The 24,869-nt window shown below is 36.6% G+C and overlaps 1 protein-coding gene across 9 annotated transcripts in view; it reads right to left on the bottom strand.

Annotated features, from left to right (window-relative positions):
• The window catches only part of LOC111340606 (uncharacterized), a 37,620-nt gene extending 13,023 nt beyond the window's left edge, over nt 1-24,597 (bottom strand). For 2 of the 9 annotated variants that reach the window (XM_088754736.1, XM_088754738.1), the window contains exons 1-13: nt 24,237-24,597; nt 23,273-23,347; nt 21,610-22,132; nt 20,729-20,860; nt 19,855-19,986; nt 18,941-19,072; nt 18,032-18,163; nt 17,136-17,267; nt 4,960-5,091; nt 4,086-4,217; nt 3,171-3,302; nt 2,262-2,393; nt 1,368-1,499 (exon numbers count right to left, since the gene is read on the bottom strand). In XM_088754736.1, the coding sequence (XP_088610862.1) occupies nt 1,368-1,499; nt 2,262-2,393; nt 3,171-3,302; nt 4,086-4,217; nt 4,960-5,091; nt 17,136-17,267; nt 18,032-18,163; nt 18,941-19,072; nt 19,855-19,986; nt 20,729-20,860; nt 21,610-22,132; nt 23,273-23,321 (1,892 nt within the window). In that variant the 5' untranslated portion in view covers nt 23,322-23,347; nt 24,237-24,597. Of the gene's footprint in view, nt 1-453; nt 605-1,367; nt 1,500-2,261; nt 2,394-3,170; nt 3,303-4,085; nt 4,218-4,959; nt 5,092-15,334; nt 15,668-16,220; nt 16,372-17,135; nt 17,268-18,031; nt 18,164-18,940; nt 19,073-19,854; nt 19,987-20,728; nt 20,861-21,609; nt 22,133-23,272; nt 23,348-24,236 lie in introns of those variants that run through there. The other 7 variants (XR_015999141.1, XM_088754741.1, XM_088754737.1 and 4 more) reach the window with 6 other exon arrangements.
• Between the last annotated feature and the right edge of the window lie 272 nt (nt 24,598-24,869).

Raw genomic sequence — 24,869 nt, 5'->3', positions numbered from 1 at the left:
GCAACCCTTTTTTTATTCCTCGGTAGGGTCTGGTTCTCGACATAAAATACGCTTAAAAAAAAGCTGAGCAACACTTTCAGCGGACGGAAAGCGAAAAAAAAAAGAGTAGCAGAACGCAAGGGAACCTTTAAGGTTCTTAGTTAACTTAGAACTCTCGCACATGCCCGCCAGCGAGCTACTTGTGGACTCCGTTCAAGCAATGAAAGAATCGTTTAATTTGAGGTCGATATTGAGGTAAAATACAAATCGACAGTGGTTAACGATTTGTTAAATCTTAATTAATGCATGCTACCATAGATATAGATCATTCCACGAAGGGGGAGGGGCAGCCTACGATATTTTGTGCGAGTCTGTAACGTATTAGAAATCACTATTTCTAGAAAAATCAAGGTTTGAGTTGCATGTTTATAATGTATAAATACCCCATTTTTCATACCGTTTAATTATATCTACCTGGGTTTCGGTGTTATAAACTCTACTTCCACAGCAGGCAGCATCCTTTGTTTTGCGAACAACCGTTCTTCCGCAACAGAGATGTGTAGATGTGTAATATGGCTGTTTCCCAGCACAGCATCCTTGGGAAGAGGGTTTGTAACGAGCCGATCTGAAGACCCAAAAATAAAACAATTTTTGATTGAAATAGACCATTTTACTCACTATTTGTCTTTGTTGGACACTGACGCTGATGACAAGACTAAAAAAATCTCATTCTGTACTGTCATGATTGATGTAAAAGTACAGAAGTAAATCGGTGGCAGTAAGAGCTAACGGGGAAAAGATTTTAAGAATATGTTTTCTATTTTGCTTAAGAGGTCTGCTTTCAATCTGAGTTTGACAAACATTGTGTTTTTTTGTGGAGTATTTATTACAGTGAATAAAAATAAAAAAATATTAGAAAAATTTCAAACTTTTAACTCAGATCTAATGATGCTGTATTTGTACAAGTCTGATTAGAACAAAATAAACACAAGTTATGCATGTTACTAGAAAACTGTTCTACGAATGCAACGAAACTTGAGAAAATCTGTCGAAATAATTGTACTTAATTTATCTTGGAAACCGCTTCAGTCATCCAGCAGGTTTTGACTGCATAAAGTGAAGGCGATTTGTACATGTTACATATATTTCCTATATTTAATGAAAATAATGAGCAAATGAAGGCGATGACATGTTTTAACAGAACAAGAAAAAGGGAATTTATATTTTGACAGTTAAAGGAAGACAAAGAAATACCGAAAGACTTATTCACTTAACAAGTTTATCGCAGCCATTAGCAAAGTGACGTAAGAAAAACAAGAACTTAAGTGCCCATCAGAAGAGTAACCTAGCTTCTACATAGTAAAATTTCCTTTGAAATGCGTTCTTACCCGCAGCATCTGGCTTGTGTATTGCCATAGAATTTTGGTTGGATGGTTCCTGAACAACAGAGATGCGTATTTGTGTAATATGGCTGTTTCTCAGCACAGCATCGTTGGGGGGCGGGGTTGTAACGAACCGATCTGAGGATCCAAAAATAACACAAATTCTTGATTGAGATAGACCACCTTACTCGAAATGTGACTTTGTTGCACACTGACGCATGAAAAGACGAAAAAAAACATTATTCTGTACAGTCATGATTAATGTAAAAGTACAGAAGTAAATCAGTAGCATCAAGAGCTAATGGGGAAAAGAATTAGATTTTAAGAATATGTTTTCTTTTTTGCTTAAAAAGTCTGCTTTCCATCTGAGTTGGACAACCATTGTCCTTTTTCGCGGAAAATTCATTATAGGGAATAAAAGTACAAAAATATTAAAACAATTTGAAACTTTTAATTCAGATCTAATAATGCTGTATGTGCACAAGTCTGATTGGAACAAAATGAACACAAGTTATACATGTTACTAGAAAACTGTTTTACAAATGCAGGAAAACTTGAGAAAATCTGTCAAAATAATCGTATTTAATTTATCTTGGAAACCGCTTCAGTCATCCAGCAGGTTTTGACTGCTTAAAGTGAAGGCGATTTGTACGTGCGACATGCATTTCCTTTATAGAATTGAAATAATTAGCAAGGCGATGACATGTTTTAAAAGAACAAGAAACTGGGAATATATATTGTCACAGTTAAAGGAAGACAAAGAAATACCAAAAGACTTATTTACTTAACAAGCTTATCGCAGCCATTAGCAAAGTGACGTAACAAAAACAAGAACCTAGGTACCCATCAGATGAGTAAACTGGCTTCACTTAGAAAATTTCCTTTGAAATGCGTTCTTACCCACAGCATCTGGCTTGAGTACTGCCATAGAATTTTGGTTGGACTTTTCCTCCGCAACAGAGAAGTGTAGTCGTGTAATATGGATGTTTCCCAGCACAGCATCCTTGGGAGGAGGGGTTGTAACGAGCCGATCTGAAGATCCAAAAATAACACAAATTATTGATTGAGATAGACCATCTTACTCAGATTGTGTCTTGGTTGCCCACTAACACATGACAAGACGAAAAAAACACATCATTCTATACAATCATGATTAATGCAAAAGTACAGAAGTAAATAAGTAGCCAATGAGAAAAAGATTTTAAGAATACGTTTTCATTTGCTTAAAAGGCCTGCTTTCGATCTGAGTTGGAGAAATATGGTCTATTTTTGTGAAGTATTTATTACAGGGAATGAAAATGATAAAAAAATATATTAAAACAATTTAAAACTTTTAATTCAGATCTAATAATGCTGTATGCGTACAGGTCAGATTAGGACAAAATGAACACAAGTTATACATGTTACTAGAAAACTGTTTTACAAATGCAACGAAACTTAAGATAATCTGTCGAAATGATCGTATTTAGTTTATCTTGGAAACCGTCTCAGTCATCCAGCAGGTTTTGACTCTTAAAGTGAAAGCGATTTGTACGTGTGACATGTATTTCCTTTATAACATTAAAATAATGAGCAAACGAAGGCGATGATATGTTTTAACAGATCAAGGAACTGGGAATGTATTTTGTTATTGTTAAAGGAATACAAAAAAACCAAAAGACTTATTCACTTAAAAGTGAAAGACTTATTCACTGAACAAGTTTATCGCAGCCGTTAGCAAAGAGACGTAACAAAAACAAGAACCTAGGTACCCACAAGATAAGTAAACTGTCTTCTACGTAGAAAAATTCCTTTCAAATGTGTTCTTACCCACAGCATCTGGCTTGAGTACTGCCATAGAATTTTGGTTGGATGGTTCCTGAACAACAGAGATGTGTAGTTGTGTAATATGGCTGTTTCCCAGCACAGCATCGTTGGGGGGTGGGGTTGTAACGAGCCGATCTGAAGATCCAAAAATAACGTAAATTCCTGATCGAGATAGACCATTATACTCAGAGTTGTCTTTGTTGCACACTGACGCATGACAAGACGAAAAATCAATTTTCTGTGCAATTGTGATTAATGTAAAAGTACAGAAGTAAATCAGTAGCATCAAGAGCTAATGGGAAAAAGATTTTAAGAATATGTTTTCTTTTGCTTAAAAGGCCTGCTTTCGATCTGAGTTGGAGAAATATTGTTTATTTTTGTGAAGTATTTATTACAGGGAATGAAAATGATAAAAAAATATATTAAAACAATTTAAAACTTTTAATTCAGATCTAATAATGCTGTATGCGTACAGGTCAGATTAGGACAAAATGAACACAAGTTATACATGTTACTAGAAAACTGTTTTACAAATGCAACGAAACTTGAGATAATCTGTCGAAATGATCGTATTTAGTTTATCTTGCCAACCCCTTCAGTCATCCAGCAGGTTTTGACTGCTTAAAGTGAAAGCGATTTGTACGTGTGACATGTATTTCCTTTATAACATTAAAATAATGAGCAAACGAAGGCGATGATATGTTTTAACAGATCAAGGAACTGGGAATGTATTTTGTTATTGTTAAAGGAATACAAAAAAACCAAAAGACTTATTCACTTAAAAGTGAAAGACTTATTCACTGAACAAGTTTATCGCAGCCGTTAGCAAAGTGACGTAACAAAAACAAGAACCTAGGTACCCACAAGATAAGTAAACTGTCTTCTACGTAGAAAAATTCCTTTCAAATGTGTTCTTACCCACAGCATCTGGCTTGAGTACTGCCATAGAATTTTGGTTGGACTTTTCCTCCGCAACAGAGATGTGTAGTTGTGTAATATGGCTGTTTCCCAGCACAGCATCGTTGAGGGGTGGGGTTGTAACGAGCCGATCTGAAGATCCAAAAATAACGTAAATTCCTGATCGAGATAGACCATCATACTCAGAGTTGTCTTTGTTGCACACCGACGCATGACAAGACGAAAAAAAAATTTTCTGTGCAATTGTGATTAATGTAAAAGTACAGAAGTAAATCAGTAGCATCAAGAGCTAATGGGAAAAAGATTTTAAGAATATGTTTTCTTTTTTGCTTAAAATGTCTGCTTTCGATCTGAGTTCGACAATAATTGTCCTTTTTTGTGGACTATTTATTACAGAGAATGAAATTAAAAAAAATATATAAAAACAATTTGGAACTTAAAATGCAGATCAAATAACGCTGTATGTGTACAAACCTGATTAGAACTAAATGAACACAAGTTATAGATGTTACTAGAAAACTGTTTTACAAATGCAACTTGAGAAAATCTGTCAAAATAATTGTATTTAATTTATCTTGAAAACCCCTTCAGTCATCCAGCAGGTTTTGACCACTTGAAGTGAAGTTGATTTGTACTTGTGACATGTATTTCTCTTAGAACATTAAAATAATGAGCAAATGAAGGCGAATATATGATTTAACAGAACAAGAAACTGGGAATATATATTGTTACAGTTAAAGGAAGACAAAGAAATACCAAAAGACTTATTCACTTAACAAGCTTATCGCAGACGTAACAAAAACAAGAACCTAGGTACCCATCAGATGAGTAAACTGGCTTCACTTAGAAAATTTCCTTTGAAATGCGTTCTTACCCACAGCATCTGGCTTGAGTACTGCCATAGAATTTTGGTTGGACTTTTCCTCCGCAACAGAGATGTGTAGTTGTGTAATATGGCTGTTTCCCAGCACAGCATCCTTGGGAGGAGGGGTTGTAACGAGCCGATCTGAAGATCCAAAAATAACACAAATTCCAGATTGAGATAGACCATCTTACTCAGATTGTGTCTTTGTTTCCCACTAACACATGACAAGACGAAAAAAACATATCATTCTGTACAATCATGATTAATGCAAAAGCACAGAAGTAAATAAGTAGCCAATGAGAAAAAGATTTTAAGAATATGTTTTCTTTTTTGCTTAAAAGGTCTGCTTTCGATCTGAGTTGGACAAACATTGTCCTATTTTGTGGAGTATTTATTGCAGGAAACGAAAAAGAAATGTCAAAATAATTTGAAAGTTTTAATTCAGATCTAATTATGCTGTATGCGTACAAGTCTAACAAGAACAAAATGAACACAAGTTATACATGTTACTAGAAAACTGTTTTACAAATGCAACAAAACTTGAGAAAATCTGTCGAAATAATCGCATTTAATTTATCCTGGAAACTGCTTTAGTTATCTAGCAGGCTTTGACCCTTAAAATGAAGGCGATTTATACGTAATACATCTATTTCCTTTATAACATTGAAATAATGAGCAAATTAAGGCGATGATATGTTTTAACAGAAAAAGAAACTGGGAATTTATGTTGTCACAGTTAAAGGAAGACAAAGAAATACCGAAAGACTTATTCACTTAATAAGTTGATCTCAGCCATTAGCAAAGTGACGTAACAAAGACAAGAACGTACGTGCCGTCAGGTGAGTAAATTGGCTTCTACGTAGAAAAATCTGCTTTAAATATGTTCTTACCCACAGCATCTGGCTTGAGTACTGCCATAGAATTTTGGTTGTATGGTTCCTGAACAACAGAGCTGTGTTTCGGTGTCGTAGGGCGTCTTTCCACAGCAAGCATTTTGAGAGTGTATTTTGGATTTTACGACGCCTAAACAACAGAGCTGTGTTCCAGTGTCGTAGGGCGTCTTTCCACAGCAAGCATTTTGAGAGTGTATTTTGGATTTTACGACGCCTAAACAACAGAGCTGTGTTCCAGTAATGTAGAAAGTCTTCCCGCAGCAAGAGTATCGAGGACCACTTACCGGTTGAATGGCGCCTAAACAGCACAGCTGTGAACTTGGATGATAACTTACTCCGCCACAGCAGTTATTGTCCTTGTACGGATCACAAAGTGGTTTTATCAAAACCTCATTATCAGGATGATCAACAGGGACTTGGCAGAAGACCTCTAGGGCTAAGGAAATAAAGAAATAATGCTTATCGACTTCAAGAACGTGAGGCAAGGAGCTCATTTAAAATTTGACTTTTGATGGAGATAGTTTCATTTTACATAACCATGGTATCAATAATAGTCTGAGCAATAATCAGTATGATGTGATGATAATGATGAAGATGATGATGGAACAAATTTGGACTTTCATTACTAATGTAATCTGAAACGATATGGCTGTATGATTAGAGTGTAATATGCATTTTTTTTCTTAATATAATGATCAACGTTCCTTTCCTAACAATAAATAAACTCTAACCGCCTCCCGGTTAGCTCAATTGGTAGACGCCGGACTGTTGTGCGGGAGGTCGTGAGTTCAAATCCGGCCGGACCAACACTCAGGGTCTTTGATTAACTGAGAAGAAAGTGCTGCCTTTGTAATAATATCTGCAAATGGTTAGACTTTCTAGTCTTCTCGGATAGGGACGATAAATGGAGGTCCCGTCTCCTGCAGGGTTGGGGTAGGAGACGTTAATTTCCCACACACGAGATTACTGTGTGATGGATGTCGTCCCCGGGGTGAGATGGATGGGTAAAAAAGGGGTTAGGTGTCAATTGGAACGAAAGTTCTGTTCCTTTCTCCTGCCATTCCTGTGGTGAATGAATTAAACTTAAACTTAATTCTCAATTGTTTATGAAAAAGGATTCGGGATATCATCGGTTTCGTTTTAGTCGCTCTTTCATTTTTTTAAAAATCTCGCACCACCTCCTTAAACAACAAGGCAGAAAAGTGAAACCCATTCCAAATATTTCACCTGCGTCCCTCTACGCTGCGAGTACTTTGCTTGTTTCTACTTTGAGTTTTCATTGGCTCGTTCTGACATTATCCTTCTTAATGATTGGTTGTTCAGATTGCTGTAATTTTGGGTTTACGACATTTAGTACAAAAGCGCTTTGAATTCTTTTAGTTTCGGTCACCATCTAGTTGGGAATGGATCCTATCAAAGATGGCTTTTACACCTGCGTTTTCGAGCACTCAAATAAGTCCAAATGCTTCTGCTGCCAGACTACCGGGCCATTATTACTGCTCTGATCATCCGAGGATCACTGATTTGATAGGGAGATGGTATGGTAATGATTTGATAAAGATTTTACTACTTACCTAGGACAACAAAAACGGCGATTCCTAACAGACATTTTACTTGCGTCATGTTGGCGCTGAGATGATGGTCGGTTTCTGCCCAGTGTTCGAATTTGCACAGACTAAAAAAACAACAGATTAGTGAACATAAGTTCTCCTTGCACTCACAAATGACCAACAAGATTCTTAAGCCTTTTATGCGTCACTGAACAGCTAATAATTTTTTTTCGGATTAAATTTTAAATTCTCAACTTCATGAAAAGCTTGAAATTGAAATCACTGACAGAGGCAAAGCCTGTTTACTAGCCATATGGCCCATCGATTTCCGTAGCATAAAGCGACTGGGAGTATTTCTACTCCCTCATGGATGGAAAGCTCCACACACTGAACCACTCTTAAAATAAACTAACACTTAAGTTGACTTTTGTTTTCCTTCATTTAACAATCAAACCGGCTTCAAGAGCTTATAAGCTTTTCACGGTGGCCAATTTTCATCATAAACCCAGTCGATCTATCTAATTCTTACGTTATTGCCCACTATCGACACAGGACCACAGTTTCTTTAGAAACCTACTTCCTTTGTTGCGAGAAAATGTACTACTTTAAAGTTGATCGAAATATGTCGGGAGGAAACAGAGTGCTGAACTGTATTTTACAGCAGATTGTTAAGGTGATGGATTCATCTTCATTCCATTCTATTTCAATTGAAACACGATCATTCCACTCTCAACAAGTGAAGTTGAGAGTGGAATGCTGTGTGAGGGACATTGATGAATGGATGATAAGAAACTATCTTAAACTAAACCAGGACAAAACGGACCTTGTACTCATCAGTTCCAGATACCATCCCATGCCTGACATCGGTCACATTACTGTTGGTTCTGAGTGCATTGCACCTCGTGACTCTGTTCGTAATTTAGGGGTTCAGTTTGATAGCATATTTAGTTTTGAGGAGCACATTAAGAACATTTGTAAATCATCATTCTATCATTTGAGAAATATTGCTAAAATCCGCAAGTACTTAAGCCAAGATACATGTAAAATCTTAGTCCATGCATTTATTAGTTCGAAAATTGATCACTGTAATTCCTTATTACATGGCCTTCCTAAGTATCTGTTAGCTAGACTACAGGCAGTTCAGAATGCTGCAGCTCGTGTTGTCACATTGACACCGAGGCATGTTCATATATCTCCTATTTTAATTGATCTTCATTGGTTACCAGTTGAGTTTAGAATAACTTTTAAAGTCCTTTTATTGGTATACAAGGCCCTTCATGGCCTTGCACCTTCCTATATTTCTGACCTTTTGAATTTTAAAACATACTCTAGGTCATTGCGTTCTTCATGTAAAGAATATTTAGTGGTTCCAAGAAGCAGATTGAAAACATATGGAGATAGAGCTTTCTCGATTGCAGGACCTAAATTGTGGAACGATTTACCTCTAGAGATTAGGAAATGTGCTTCAGTGGCAACTTTTAAGCAATCCCTTAAAACTTTTTTATTTAAGTTAGTATATAGGTTATGAGATTCGTTTTGTTTTGAGATGTTTTTGATTTATATAGTAAATAACTTAGGCTATATTTGAATTATATTGTATATTGTAGATATTTTATATTATATATTTTTATATTTTATATTGTAATTAGGTAGCGCTTTGGACAATTATTGGATTTTAGCGCTATATAAATAAAATTATTATTATTATTATTATTTATTATTATTATATGGCCAATATAACACTACTCTTCAATTTTAAACTTTAGAGCTCTTAACTACTTATAACACGATAATCAACAAACGTTTTTGGACGAAATTTACTATTCCTTGTTCACCTCTATTTCCCTTTAGTTCTTTACATGCATCTTAAGAAAATTTGGCAAACACGCCGAAGGATAATTGAGATCGCTTTCCTTAGCTTTTTGAAAATCAATTATTATCCTTGTTTGATATGACTAGCATTGTAACAATGATGAAGCACTTACTGACCTTCGTGTAATAAAGTCAGTTGATAGTTTATCTTCGCAACTCCAGCTTGTTTTTGCCACTTTCCGCACTCCTTTTAAATCTTCAGTGGAAAAAACAGGAACTTATTTGAACAATTGTACATTGCAGATGTGGGCGGTAATATCCAATGAACAAACAGATAAGACAAATTTTTGCCTAAAATAGCGACTAATTAGAGAGTTTTGTTTGACGTTATTTTAACTTGCTGAATCATACACTTAAGACTTAACTACGTAATTCGACTTGTTTACATTTTCTACCTTTGTGCAGAATGCTGGGACTGCCGAAGAAGTCCGACCCCTTCAATTCTAAAATACACGAGATGAAGTGATTTCTTTCCATACCGGACGATAGTGAAGACTTTTAAAGAGTTTCCTCAGAACAATGTAATTTCAAATCACTACATAATTGAATGCATGAAGTAACCATGTTTGATAGGCGCTGTATTTCGGTATTTTCAGCAGCGAAAAAGAAAACAGGTGGATTTAAAGTTTTTTGCTTCCTTGTCTTTAACTTGACCGATGTGCATTTTTGCGAAAATTCCATTTTATCAGGAACCTTTGCCTGATATGTCCTTGTGTCTGTTCCTGTCTTGTGAGTGCTTTCCTAGAGTTTATTTCAGTTTCGAGGCCAACAGACTTTAAAATAATGATAAAAGAAATTTAATGTAGCTTGTTGAAACTTAAATTGATGCATTAACAATACACTATCATTATGGTCATTTACAGATTTATTAAAGCTCAATTTGTGTTTCTGAAATCAAAAGGAGCAGCTGTTCTCCAAAGCACTTCTTTTCTTTGTTGTTCCTCGTTTTTTTTCTGTTTTCAAGAGAAAATATTATAGAATAACTTTCCTACGGTATATATATTGATCTTCTCAGTTTGTCATATCATGCATTTGAGCTTAATTGTAATTATTGGAGTTCACCTCCGTGAGATTTCACAACCGTGAAAAAAAAAAAATATCTGCACTGCACCCCATCCGTAAATGTTTCAAATGTTAGCTACCATTCGCAATATTTCCTGTATATTACATATTAAGTCAAGGTTCCCGAAATGTAAAACGTGTCGAGAATAACAAGTTATTACGTCTTTCGCAACACCACAACGACAATATCAGAGCCCTTTGTGATAAACATTGTAAGTGTCAAATAATTGATATAATTAACATCTTTGCTGCAATTGTCCAAAGACCCCCAAGAATAAAAATTAGAACAACTGGTCTAGAATAAAAATTTACTACATCTTTTGCAACACCTCAATACAATACAATACAAAAACAACAACAATATTAGAGCTCTTTGTGATAAACATTTCCTAGTGTCAAATAGTTAATATATATTGAAATTCGTTAGCACTATCAGCTCAAGTCCCTTGAATTCTTTGTTTCAATGGCCGCCTAAGGCATAAAAATCAGAACAGCTGGTTAACTAAGTAGATTATTTTGAAGCAAATTTAGGCTTTTAGCAGCAAGCTTTCGCAACCTATTCATGAAAACCTACAGAAAGTTAAACATATTTGATATTACAAACAGCAGATATTGATAAGGCGGCGTACCATATGGTAACGTTTCAAAGACCGCAACAGTTTCCTGGTGACATTGGATATTTTTAGTATGTTCTAAGTTAGTAAACCAGCTTTCCAGAGTCAGTCGTTGAAAATAGTCTGTGCTGTAGGTTAGGCATTGGGCAGAGTCCCGGTCAATGTTGTGGTTGGTAAGTCGATGGTGTTCAGCAATGTGATTGCTGATATCACCTTTCCTCGTCGCCCGATCTTATAAATCGTTCCCTGTCTGTTAGGAACAGACAGGGAACGATTTACAAGATCAATTGTTCCGACTGCCACGCCTCCTACACCGGAGAGACTGGCAGAAACCTCACAACAAGACTGGCTGAACACAGACGGGCGACGAGGAAAGGTGATGTCAGCAATCACATTGCTGAACACCATCGACTTACCAACCACAACATTGACTGGGACTCTGCGCAATGCCTAACCTACAGCACTGACTATTTTCAACGACTGACACTGGAAAGCTGGTTTACTAACTTAGAACAGACTCCCCTAAACAGATGTCAACAACTACCCGCTCCATACAAACGACTCATTCACGACATAAACATCACAAACGACCGAAAAAGAATGACCTAACTTTACCGACAGACCGAAACAGACCAATCACGACCGACTTACGTCACTTGAGTCTTACAGCCAATAACATCACGGCAAAACCAACCGATCATTTTACACGAACTGGATAAGAACATTCTACTGACATCAATCATTCACTTAACTCTGATGATGACCTCCGCACAGGTTGTCGAAACGTCAGTCACTACCACCGACAATAGTCCTTCTCAGGACTACACTCACCCGGACGATCAGACTACACCTTCACATGTTACCCCCGGGTTCAAGCCATTTACTGCAAAAGAATTATCATAGCTCGGGGTGAAGCTTATGTGAATGCATGAATAATATACTATCATTATGGTCATCCACAGATTTATTTTGTTTTTCCGATATCACAGAGGTCAGGTGATAGTTCAATTCTTTTTTTTCTCAGTCGCCGTTGTTGAATTTCGTGCGTTATCAAGCCAAAATATTGTATAATAAAATTTATTGATTCTCTAATTTTGCCATTACAAATAAAGTGCTTATGATTCCACTCAAAGGCGATAAATAGTATGAATTTCGACGAGTTGAGATGTACTTTGACTATTTATTTTATGTTATGAAGCTCTTTTCTTATAGGACGAGAAAAGTGTAGCTGGAACAACTCACGCAAGCGGAACGAATTTTTCTGACAGGATTTTACCGTAATAACTAGCCAACTGTCAAATAATCCTTACAGCAGTGCGGGATATTTGTACTCTACTGTTTAGTGCAGTTAGAAGATAATTGGACCTCACTTCCGTCACAACCAAGCAAAAAAACTGTGTATAGGTATGCGTTTGAACATCACCTCTTCTTTAAATGTCTCAAGTGTTGGCTTTAAGTTGGAGAATTTTCTGCATAACACATATATGCATAAAGTCAAGTTTCCAAAGTGTCTAGAATAAAACCTGTTTAGAATAAACAATTTCCTCGTTGCTAACGCCATGATAATAGGGCTATTTGTAGTATCTAAATAATAGAAGGTATATTCCAGCACTGAGCACGAAAGCTAAAATTCCACTTTTATCACGGCGAGAGCAAGATCAAGAATCGTTCCACCAGAACTGGTTTCTGTGAACAGTTTGAAAAATAACGTGTTGTAAGAATGAAACGAGAAAAACCGGGAAAATTCGAAGACGTTTCGATGTTATTTAAACGTCATTACATAGTCAAAAAATGATAAAAATTAGGGTTCATAAATACCAAGAGGAACAAAGGTGATAAACGCAGAAAAACTAACAAACTCAGCTAAAAAAAAGGTTTCGTACATATGGAGTCCGTTTGGATATTAACAAATGGTAAACACCACAGCGTACACTATTGAGTTATGGATGCACGCGGGAGGTTGCTAAGCACGAAGGAAGCGTAAGAGTCGCTCGAGGCGATAGCCGTGAGCGACTCTAGCTTCTTGAGTGCTTAGCAAACCTCCAAAGTGCATCCATAACTCAATAGTGTACGCTGTGGTGTTTACCATTTGTTTTATGACATAACATTGATACATTGTAGCTAAAGAGTTCCCTTTTATTTAACAAATCTTACGTGACCAGAAAAAACAAGCGCGCGCGGAAAAGTAGTCTTTGCATTTGCTTACGTCAGCAGCGTACACCCATGGGCAAATGGGGGACGCTAAATTGACCAATCAGAGCGCGCGCTTTACTTTGGTTATGTTATAATTAAAATTAGGTTTGAATTACTTGATGAAAAACTTTTCAAGCATCAGGCCTTCTCATGTCAAACCAACCGGAACTAAGGGGTCACAAAAAGTCCACGTTCCGATACTATTGTGGGACAAACATTTTTTCTGTTTTAAGTTTTCTGGAAACTGTCTGACACGCCATTTACACTAAAGCTTAAACATGTTTTATTGCTGTTTTTTTTTTTTTTTTTTTTTTTTTCATCCAGTCTAAATTTGTTTTCTTCGGAAAAGCTGCTTATTTAAACGATGTTTATCGACTTCGAACTTAATTAGCACTTTATAAATACAATTTAATGACTTCTTACACCCTTTGGAAAACTCAGTTTTTAAGTTCTCTCTTTCTGAACTTCATACAGTTAAACCAGGTTTGATGTGATGTTTTGTTGGTATGAATGAGGAATTAATAAGATAAAACAAAACAAAAGTTCGCTAACCAGCCCGTAACGCAGGTACCTTTTTCAAAGATGGCGATTGTTCATTGAGCCGAAATGTTTGATTTAAACAAATTTCTGAGAAATTTTTTCCTTTAACCGACCTTCCTCTACTTTAACAATTAAAGACTGTTACCAAATTTTCGCTAGAAATTAACTCATGAATGCTCATATCCGTGAAGGCTAATGAGTAATTATTGATGGAAATGTCTCAGACTCGCCGTATTGGGTTTCCCCGGACATAGTGAGAATCCTAGAGTTATCAAATAACATCATACCGTATGATTTCGTTTTATCAACTGAGTTGATAATAGAGGTTGGTAAACAAAGAGTGTTTCTAAAGCCACTGACATTTCGACCGTTAGCCCGCCTTCATCGGAGGCTAACCGGCGCGAAACGTCAGCTTAGAAGTACTCTCACCTCATTTGAAGGTCTTGAAACTTGCTCTGAATTCCCTGGCAAAGGCCGTATCACTAAATCCCTCTGAATCCAGTTTAACAACACACCTTTTTACTAAAAAACCTGAAGGTTATTGTGAATCTAACCCCATGGAAAATTTACCGTTATAACCACTAAGCAATTTTTACGAAAACTTTCAAGCATCGCCCTAAAGCAACTTAAATTACATAACTTTTGTCTGAGCTCTCCTTCTGCTCGTTTTTTACGTCACGATCTTGAGCTGAATATTTCCTCGTTTGACCCAGTCCAGCTCTCTGTCAATAAGAATACACTTGATGTATATCGAGCCGCCAAATAGTGAAGAGAATTTTCACTACTGTTTATCGACATTCGGCTACAAATTATCTCGTTCGACGTCGGAGAAGGCATTCTGATTATGCCGTTTTTCAGTCCCGCGGGTTTTATTATATCCCGCGGGTATCGCTCCGAAGCAAGACCGTTTCAGCTTTTAGACGCCATCTTACATGACAGACACACATAGCCTCGATCTCATGCGGGTCCCGCAAGTTGCCAAGGGAAGAAACACTCATTCGATCGCACGGAATGAGTTACTACAAATCAGACTTGTGAGCCACGACACCATTGGATGTTCACTGGTTTAGTTATATCCTCAACTTCGACTCCCCGAGACAAAAACATCCATCTTTAGGTTAGATCAAACGTATTTCACTAATCCATGATTATTACTAATTTCCTCCATGTTCGCCTGACCATGTCAGTTTGAGTTACAGTGGATATGGTGGGTCTATTCTATCGCTCAGGGCACATCTTGTCTGAATCGGTTCTTTCACAGCTGTTCGTGCATCTACAGAATCTCAAGGAATTCTGATTTGTGAGACAGTACGTAAATTGGATCTAAACAGTTTTCCATTGAAGTTTCGAGCGTGTTAGAAGCAACAGGGAGACGTAAACGTTGTAGACGCTGCACATGACGTTGGAAAGGTTGGAGCACACTTAGACGGAGTTGAATGATGAGTGATATACGAGAAGGGTTGTGCGTGGTCATGCTGCGGCTCAAATTTGAAGAAATTATTTGTCAGTCTTCGGACGCGACGTAATGAAATGTTTCATTCAATTTTATCTCTCGAATCGTTATTTGATCTTTTTTCCTCCATGGGCTGACGTAATATATTACGAATAACGGATTGAAGGGATGGTAAAATCATAGATAATAAGCACACCTGAGAGAGGCCAGATCTAAACTACGAGAAAGTTTATTCAGACTAAAAAACGACTTTTTAAAGAAGTCATTAGTTAAGAATCTGCTTTGACAAAATACACAAGGATTAAAGCGACGAAAGTGCTATAGTGTGTCGCTAAAGCAAAGCACCTTTAAATCGATAGGTACAGCAAAATTGCAGGATTCTACTCATGCAGTGAGATGTGAGGAACAGTCTAAAAGGAGGTTTCCATGGCAACAGCCTAAAGGTTGAACGATGCCTGATCGGCAGCATTGCAGGCCAGGTGTCCAACCAACATTTCCGCAGCAATAGCGGCCGGTAACTACTTTGCCTTTACAGCAGACCTGAAAAGTTGAAGTGCAATTAAGATCTTTGAAGCAGTAAATACGAAAAAAAGTCGAAAAAAGTAAAAAAATTATGACATTTGTTTCTAAAGAAAATTAAGCAACCCTTTTTTTATTCCTCGGTAGGGTCTGGTTCTCGACATAAAATACGCTTAAAAAAAAGCTGAGCAACACTTTCAGCGGACGGAAAGCGAAAAAAAAAAGAGTAGCAGAACGCAAGGGAACCTTTAAGGTTCTTAGTTAACTTAGAACTCTCGCACATGCCCGCCAGCGAGCTACTTGTGGACTCCGTTCAAGCAATGAAAGAATCGTTTAATTTGAGGTCGATATTGAGGTAAAATACAAATCGACAGTGGTTAACGATTTGTTAAATCTTAATTAATGCATGCTACCATAGATATAGATCATTCCACGAAGGGGGAGGGGCAGCCTACGATATTTTGTGCGAGTCTGTAACGTATTAGAAATCACTATTTCTAGAAAAATCAAGGTTTGAGTTGCATGTTTATAATGTATAAATACCCCATTTTTCATACCGTTTAATTATATCTACCTGGGTTTCGGTGTTATAAACTCTACTTCCACAGCAGGCAGCATCCTTTGTTTTGCGAACAACCGTTCTTCCGCAACAGAGATGTGTAGATGTGTAATATGGCTGTTTCCCAGCACAGCATCCTTGGGAAGAGGGTTTGTAACGAGCCGATCTGAAGACCCAAAAATAAAACAATTTTTGATTGAAATAGACCATTTTACTCACTATTTGTCTTTGTTGGACACTGACGCTGATGACAAGACTAAAAAAATCTCATTCTGTACTGTCATGATTGATGTAAAAGTACAGAAGTAAATCGGTGGCAGTAAGAGCTAACGGGGAAAAGATTTTTAAGAATATGTTTTCTATTTTGCTTAAGAGGTCTGCTTTCAATCTGAGTTTGACAAACATTGTGTTTTTTTGTGGAGTATTTATTACAGTGAATAAAAATAAAAAAATATTAGAAAAATTTCAAACTTTTAACTCAGATCTAATGATGCTGTATTTGTACAAGTCTGATTAGAACAAAATAAACACAAGTTATGCATGTTACTAGAAAACTGTTCTACGAATGCAACGAAACTTGAGAAAATCTGTCGAAATAATTGTACTTAATTTATCTTGGAAACCGCTTCAGTCATCCAGCAGGTTTTGACTGCATAAAGTGAAGGCGATTTGTACATGTTACATATATTTCCTATATTTAATGAAAATAATGAGCAAATGAAGGCGATGACATGTTTTAACAGAACAAGAAACGGGGAATTTATATTTTGACAGTTAAAGGAAGACAAAGAAATACCGAAAGACTTATTCACTTAACAAGTTTATCGCAGCCATTAGCAAAGTGACGTAAGAAAAACAAGAACTTAAGTGCCCATCAGAAGAGTAACCTAGCTTCTACATAGTAAAATTTCCTTTGAAATGCGTTCTTACCCGCAGCATCTGGCTTGTGTATTGCCATAGAATTTTGGTTGGATGGTTCCTGAACAACAGAGATGCGTATTTGTGTAATATGGCTGTTTCCCAGCACAGCATCGTTGGGGGGCGGGGTTGTAACGAACCGATCTGAGGATCCAAAAATAACACAAATTCTTGATTGAGATAGACCACCTTACTCGAAATGTGACTTTGTTGCACACTGACGCATGAAAAGACGAAAAAAAAAAACATTATTCTGTACAGTCATGATTAATGTAAAAGTACAGAAGTAAATCAGTAGCATCAAGAGCTAATGGGGAAAAGAATTAGATTTTAAGAATATGTTTTCTTTTTTGATAAAAAGTCTGCTTTCCATCTGAGTTGGACAACCATTGTCCTTTTTCGCGGAAAATTCATTATAGGGAATAAAAGTACAAAAATATTAAAACAATTTGAAACTTTTAATTCAGATCTAATAATGCTGTATGTGCACAAGTCTGATTGGAACAAAATGAACACAAGTTGTACATGTTACTAGAAAACTGTTTTACAAATGCAGGAAAACTTGAGAAAATCTGTCAAAATAATCGTATTTAATTTATCTTGGAAACCGCTTCAGTCATCCAGCAGGTTTTGACTGCTTAAAGTGAAGGCGATTTGTACGTGCGACATGCATTTCCTTTATAGAATTGAAATAATTAGCAAGGCGATGACATGTTTTAAAAGAACAAGAAACTGGGAATATATATTGTCACAGTTAAAGGAAGACAAAGAAATACCAAAAGACTTATTTACTTAACAAGCTTATCGCAGCCATTAGCAAAGTGACGTAACAAAAACAAGAACCTAGGTACCCATCAGATGAGTAAACTGGCTTCACTTAGAAAATTTCCTTTGAAATGCGTTCTTACCCACAGCATCTGGCTTGAGTACTGCCATAGAATTTTGGTTGGACTTTTCCTCCGCAACAGAGAAGTGTAGTCGTGTAATATGGATGTTTCCCAGCACAGCATCCTTGGGAGGAGGGGTTGTAACGAGCCGATCTGAAGATCCAAAAATAACACAAATTCCTGATTGAGATAGACCATCTTACTCAGATTGTGTCTTGGTTGCCCACTAACACATGACAAGACGAAAAAAACACATCATTCTATACAATCATGATTAATGCAAAAGTACAGAAGTAAATGAGTAGCCAATGAGAAAAAGATTTTAAGAATACGTTTTCATTTGCTTAAAAGGCCTGCTTTCGATCTGAGTTGGAGAAATATGGTCTATTTTTGTAAAGTATTTATTACAGGGAATGAAAATGATAAAAAAATATATTAAAACAATTTAAAACTTTTAATTCAGATCTAATAATGCTGTATGCATACAGGTCAGATTAGGACAAAATGAACACAAGTTATACATGTTACTAGAAAACTGTTTTACAAATGCAACGAAACTTAAGATAATCTGTCGAAATGATCGTATTTAGTTTATCTTGGAAACCGTCTCAGTCATCCAGCAGGTTTTGACTCTTAAAGTGAAAGCGATTTGTACGTGTGACATGTATTTCCTTTATAACATTAAAATAATGAGCAAACGAAGGCGATGATATGTTTTAACAGATCAAGAAACTGGGAATGTATTTTGTTATTGTTAAAGGAATACAAAAAAACCAAAAGAGTTATTCACTTAAAAGTGAAAGACTTATTCACTGAACAAGTTTATCGCAGCCGTTAGCAAAGTGACGTAACAAAAACAAGAACCTAGGTACCCACAAGATAAGTAAACTGTCTTCTACGTAGAAAAATTCCTTTCAAATGTGTTCTTACCCACAGCATCTGGCTTGAGTACTGCCATAGAATTTTGGTTGGATGGTTCCTGAACAACAGAGATGTGTAGTTGTGTAATATGGCTGTTTCCCAGCACAGCATCGTTGGGGGGTGGGGTTGTAACGAGCCGATCTGAAGATCCAAAAATAACGTAAATTCCTGATCGAGATAGACCATTATACTCAGAGTTGTCTTTGTTGCACACTGACGCATGACAAGACGAAAAATCAATTTTCTGTGCAATTGTGATTAATGTAAAAGTACAGAAGTAAATCAGTAGCATCAAGAGCTAATGGGAAAAAGATTTTAAGAATATGTTTTCTTTTGCTTAAAAGGCCTGCTTTCGATCTGAGTTGGAGAAATATTGTTTATTTTTGTGAAGTATTTATTACAGGGAATGAAAATGATAAAAAAATATATTAAAACAATTTAAAACTTTTAATTCAGATCTAATAATGCTGTATGCGTACAGGTCAGATTAGGACAAAATGAACACAAGTTATACATGTTACTAGAAAACTGTTTTACAAATGCAACGAACTTGAGATAATCTGTCGAAATGATCGTATTTAGTTTATCTTGCCAACCCCTTCAGTCATCCAGCAGGTTTTGACTGCTTAAAGTGAAAGCGATTTGTACGTGTGACATGTATTTCCTTTATAACATTAAAATAATGAGCAAACGAAGGCGATGATATGTTTTAACAGATCAAGGAACTGGGAATGTATTTTGTTATTGTTAAAGGAATACAAAAAAACCAAAAGAGTTATTCACTTAAAAGTGAAAGACTTATTCACTGAACAAGTTTATCGCAGCCGTTAGCAAAGTGACGTAACAAAAACAAGAACCTAGGTACCCACAAGATAAGTAAACTGTCTTCTACGTAGAAAAATTCCTTTCAAATGTGTTCTTACCCACAGCATCTGGCTTGAGTACTGCCATAGAATTTTGGTTGGACTTTTCCTTCGCAACAGAGATGTGTAGTTGTGTAATATGGCTGTTTCCCAGCACAGCATCGTTGGGGGGTGGGGTTGTAACGAGCCGATCTGAAGATCCAAAAATAACGCAAATTCCTGATCGAGATAGACCATCATACTCAGAGTTGTCTTTGTTGCACACCGACGCATGACAAGACGAAAAAAAAATTTTCTGTGCAATTGTGATTAATGTAAAAGTACAGAAGTAAATCAGTAGCATCAAGAGCTAATGGGAAAAAGATTTTAAGAATATGTTTTCTTTTTTCCTTAAAATGTCTGCTTTCGATCTGAGTTCGACAATAATTGTCCTTTTTTGTGGACTATTTATTACAGAGAATGAAATTAAAAAAAATATATAAAAACAATTTGGAACTTAAAATGCAGATCTAATAACGCTGTATGTGTACAAACCTGATTAGAACTAAATGAACACAAGTTATAGATGTTACTAGAAAACTGTTTTACAAATGCAACTTGAGAAAATCTGTCGAAATAATTGTATTTAATTTATCTTGAAAACCCCTTCAGTCATCCAGCAGGTTTTGACCACTTGAAGTGAAGTTGATTTGTACTTGTGACATGTATTTCTCTTAGAACATTAAAATAATGAGCAAATGAAGGCGAATACATGATTTAACAGAACAAGAAACTGGGAATATATATTGTTACAGTTAAAGGAAGACAAAGAAATACCAAAAGACTTATTCACTTAACAAGCTTATCGCAGACGTAACAAAAACAAGAACATAGGTACCCATCAGATGAGTAAACTGGCTTCACTTAGAAAATTTCCTTTGAAATGCGTTCTTACCCACAGCATCTGGCTTGAGTACTGCCATAGAATTTTGGTTGGACTTTTCCTCCGCAACAGAGATGTGTAGTTGTGTAATATGGCTGTTTCCCAGCACAGCATCCTTGGGAGGAGGGGTTGTAACGAGCCGATCTGAAGATCCAAAAATAACACAAATTCCAGATTGAGATAGACCATCTTACTCAGATTGTGTCTTTGTTTCCCACTAACATATGACAAGACGAAAAAAACATATCATTCTGTACAATCATGATTAATGCAAAAGCACAGAAGTAAATAAGTAGCCAATGAGAAAAAGATTTTAAGAATATGTTTTCTTTTTTGCTTAAAAGGTCTGCTTTCGATCTGAGTTGGACAAACATTGTCCTATTTTGTGGAGTATTTATTGCAGGAAACGAAAAAGAAATGTCAAAATAATTTGAGAGTTTTAATTCAGATCTAATTATGCTGTATGCGTACAAGTCTAACAAGAACAAAATGAACAGAAGTTATACATGTTACTAGAAAACTGTTTTACAAATGCAACAAAACTTGAGAAAATCTGTCGAAATAATCGCATTTAATTTATCCTGGAAACTGCTTTAGTTATCTAGCAGGCTTTGACCCTTAAAATGAAGGCGATTTATACGTAATACATCTATTTCCTTTATAACATTGAAATAATGAGCAAATTAAGGCGATGATATGTTTTAACAGAAAAAGAAACTGGGAATTTATGTTGTCACAGTTAAAGGAAGACAAAGAAATACCGAAAGACTTATTCACTTAATAAGTTGATCTCAGCCATTAGCAAAGTGACGTAACAAAGACAAGAACGTACGTGCCGTCAGGTGAGTAAATTGGCTTCTACGTAGAAAAATTTGCTTTAAATATGTTCTTACCCACAGCATCTGGCTTGAGTACTGCCATAGAATTTTGGTTGTATGGTTCCTGAACAACAGAGCTGTGTTTCAGTGTCGTAGGGCGTCTTTCCACAACAAGCATTTTGAGAGTGTATTTTGGATTTTACGACGCCTAAACAACAGAGCTGTGTTCCAGTGTCGTAGGGCGTCTTTCCACAGCAAGCATTTTGAGAGTGTATTTTGGATTTTACGACGCCTAAACAACAGAGCTGTGTTCCAGTGTCGTAGGGCGTCTTTCCACAGCAAGCATTTTGAGAGTGTATTTTGGATTTTACGACGCCTAAACAACAGAGCTGTGTTCCAGTAATGTAGAAAGTCTTCCCGCAGCAAGAGTATTGAGGACCACTTACCGGTTGAATGGCGCCTAAACAGCACAGCTGTGAACTTGGATGATAACTTACTCCGCCACAGCAGTTATTGTCCTTGTACGGATCACAAAGTGGTTTTATCAAAACCTCATTATCAGGATGATCAACAGGGATTTGGCAGAAGACCTCTAGGACTAAGGAAATAAAGAAATAATGCTTATCGACTTCAAGAACGTGAGGCAAGGAGCTCATTTAAAATTTGACTTTTGATGGAGATAGTTTCATTTTACATAACCATGGTATCAATAATAGTCTGAGCAATAATCAGTATGATGTGATGATAATGATGAAGATGATGATGGAACAAATTTGGACTTTCATTACTAATGTAATCTGAAACGATATGGCTGTATGATTAGAGTGTAATATGCATTTTTTTTTTCTTACTATAATGATCAACGTTCCTTTCCTAACAATAAATAAATTCTAACCGCCTCCCGGTTTGCTCAATTGGTAGACGCCGGACTGTTGTGCGGGAGGTCGTGAGTTCAAATCCGGCCGGACCAACACTCAGGGTCTTTGATTAACTGAGAAGAAAGTGCTGCCTTTGTAATAATATCTGCAAATGGTTAGACTTTCTAGTCTTCTCGGATAGGGACGATAAATGGAGGTCCCGTCTCCTGCAGGGTTGGGGTAGGAGACGTTAATTTCCCACACACGAGATTACTGTGTGATGGATGTCCTCCCCGGGGTGAGATGGGTGGGTAAAAAAAGGGGTTAGGTGTCAATTGGAACGAAAGTTCTCTTCCTTTCTCCTGCATTCCTGTAGCGAATGAATTAAACTTAAACTTAACTCTCAATTGATTATGAAAATGGATTCGGGATATCATCGGTTTCGTTTTAGTCGCTCTTTCATTTTTTTAAAAATCTCGCACCACCTCCTTAAACAACAAGGCAGAAAAGTGAAACCCATTCCAACTATGTCACCTGCGTTCCCCTACGCTACGAGTACTTTGCTTGTTTCTACTTTGAGTTTTCATTGGCTCGTTCTGACATTTTCCTTCTCAATGATTGGTTGTTAAGATTGCTGTAATGTTGGGTTTACGACATTTAGTACAAAAGCGCTTTGAATTCTTTTCATTTCGGTCACCATCTAGTTGGGAATGGATCCTATCAAGGATCACTTTTACACCTGCGTTTTCGAGCACTCAAATAAGTCCAAATGTTTCTGCTGCCAGACTACCGGGCCATTATTACTGCTCTGACCATTCGAGGATCACTGGTTTGGTAGGGAGATGGTATGGTAATGATTTGATAACGATTTTACTACTTACCTAGGACAACAAAAGTGGCGATTCCCAACAGACTTTTTACTTGCGTCATGTTGGCGCTAAGATGATGGTCGGTTTCTTCCCAGTGTTCGAATTTGCATTGACCAAAAAAAGAACAACAGATTAGGGAACATAAGTTCTCCTTGCACTCACAAATGACCAACAATATTCTTAAGCCTTTTATGCGTCACTGAACAGCTAATAATTTTTTTTCGGATTAAATTTTAAATTCTCAACTTCATAAAAAGCTTGAAATTGAAATCACTGACAGAGGTGAAGCCTGTTTACTAGCCATATGGTCCATCGGTTTCCGTAACATGAAGCGACTGGGAGTATTTCTACTCCCTCATGGATGGAATGCTCCACACACTGAACCACTCTTAAAATAAACTAACACTTAAGTTGACTCTTTTTCCTTCATTTAACAATCAAACCGGCTTCAAGAGCTTATAAGCTTTTCACGGTGGCCAATTTTCATCATAAACCCAGTCGATATATCTAATTCTTACGTTATTGCCCACTATCGACACAGCACCACAGTTTCTTTAGAAACCTACTTCTTTTGTTGCGAGAAAATGTATTACTTTAAAGTTGATCGAAATATGTCGGGAGGAAACAGAGTGCTGAACTGTATTTTACAGCAGATTGTTAAGGTGATGGATTCATCTTCATTCCATTCTATTTCAATTGAAACACGATCGTGATATGACCAATATAAAACTACTCTTCAATTTTAAACTTTAGAGCTCTTAACTACTTATAACACGATAATCAACAAACGTTTTTGGACGAAATTTACTATTCCTTGTTCACCTCTATTTCCCTTTAGTTCTTTACATGCATCTTAAAAAAATTTGGCAAACACGCCGAAGGATAATTGAGATCTCTTTCCTTAGCTTGTTGAAAAACAATTATTATCCTTGTTTGATATGACTAGCATTGTTACAATGATGAAGCACTTACTGACCTTCGTGTAGTAAAGTCAGTTGATAGTTTATCTTCGCAACTCCAGGTTGTTTTTGCCACTTTCCGCACTCCTTTTAAATCTTCAGTGGAAAAAACAGGAACTTATTTGAACAATTGTACATTGCAGATGTGGGCGGTAATATCCAATGAACAAACAGATAAGACAAATTTTTGCCTAAAATAGCGACTAATTAGAGAGTTTTGTTTGACGTTATTTTAACTTGCTGAATCATACACTTAAGACTTAACTACGTAATTCGACTTGTTTACATTTTCTACCTTTGTGCAGAATGCTGGGACTGCCGAAGAAGTCCGACCCCTTCAATTCTAAAATACACGAGATGAAGTGATTTCTTTCCATACCGGACGATAGTGAAGACTTTCAAAGAGTTTCCTCAGAACAAAGTAATTTCAAGACACTACATAATTGAATGCATGAAGTAACCATGTTTGATAGGCGCTGTATTTCGGTATTTTCAGCAGCGAAAAAGAAAACAGGTGGATTTAAAGTTTTTTGCTTCCTTGTCTTTAACTTGACCGATGTGCATTTTTGCGAAAATTCCATTTTATCAGGAACCTTTGCCTGATATGTCCTTGTGTCTGTTCCTGTCTTGTGAGTGCTTTCCTAGAGTTT

The sequence above is a fragment of the Stylophora pistillata genome, chromosome 3, assembly GCF_964205215.1.
Source record: "Stylophora pistillata chromosome 3, jaStyPist1.2, whole genome shotgun sequence".
NCBI classification, from domain to species: domain Eukaryota; kingdom Metazoa; phylum Cnidaria; class Anthozoa; order Scleractinia; family Pocilloporidae; genus Stylophora; species Stylophora pistillata.
This window is presented reverse-complemented; position numbering and strand designations above follow the sequence as displayed.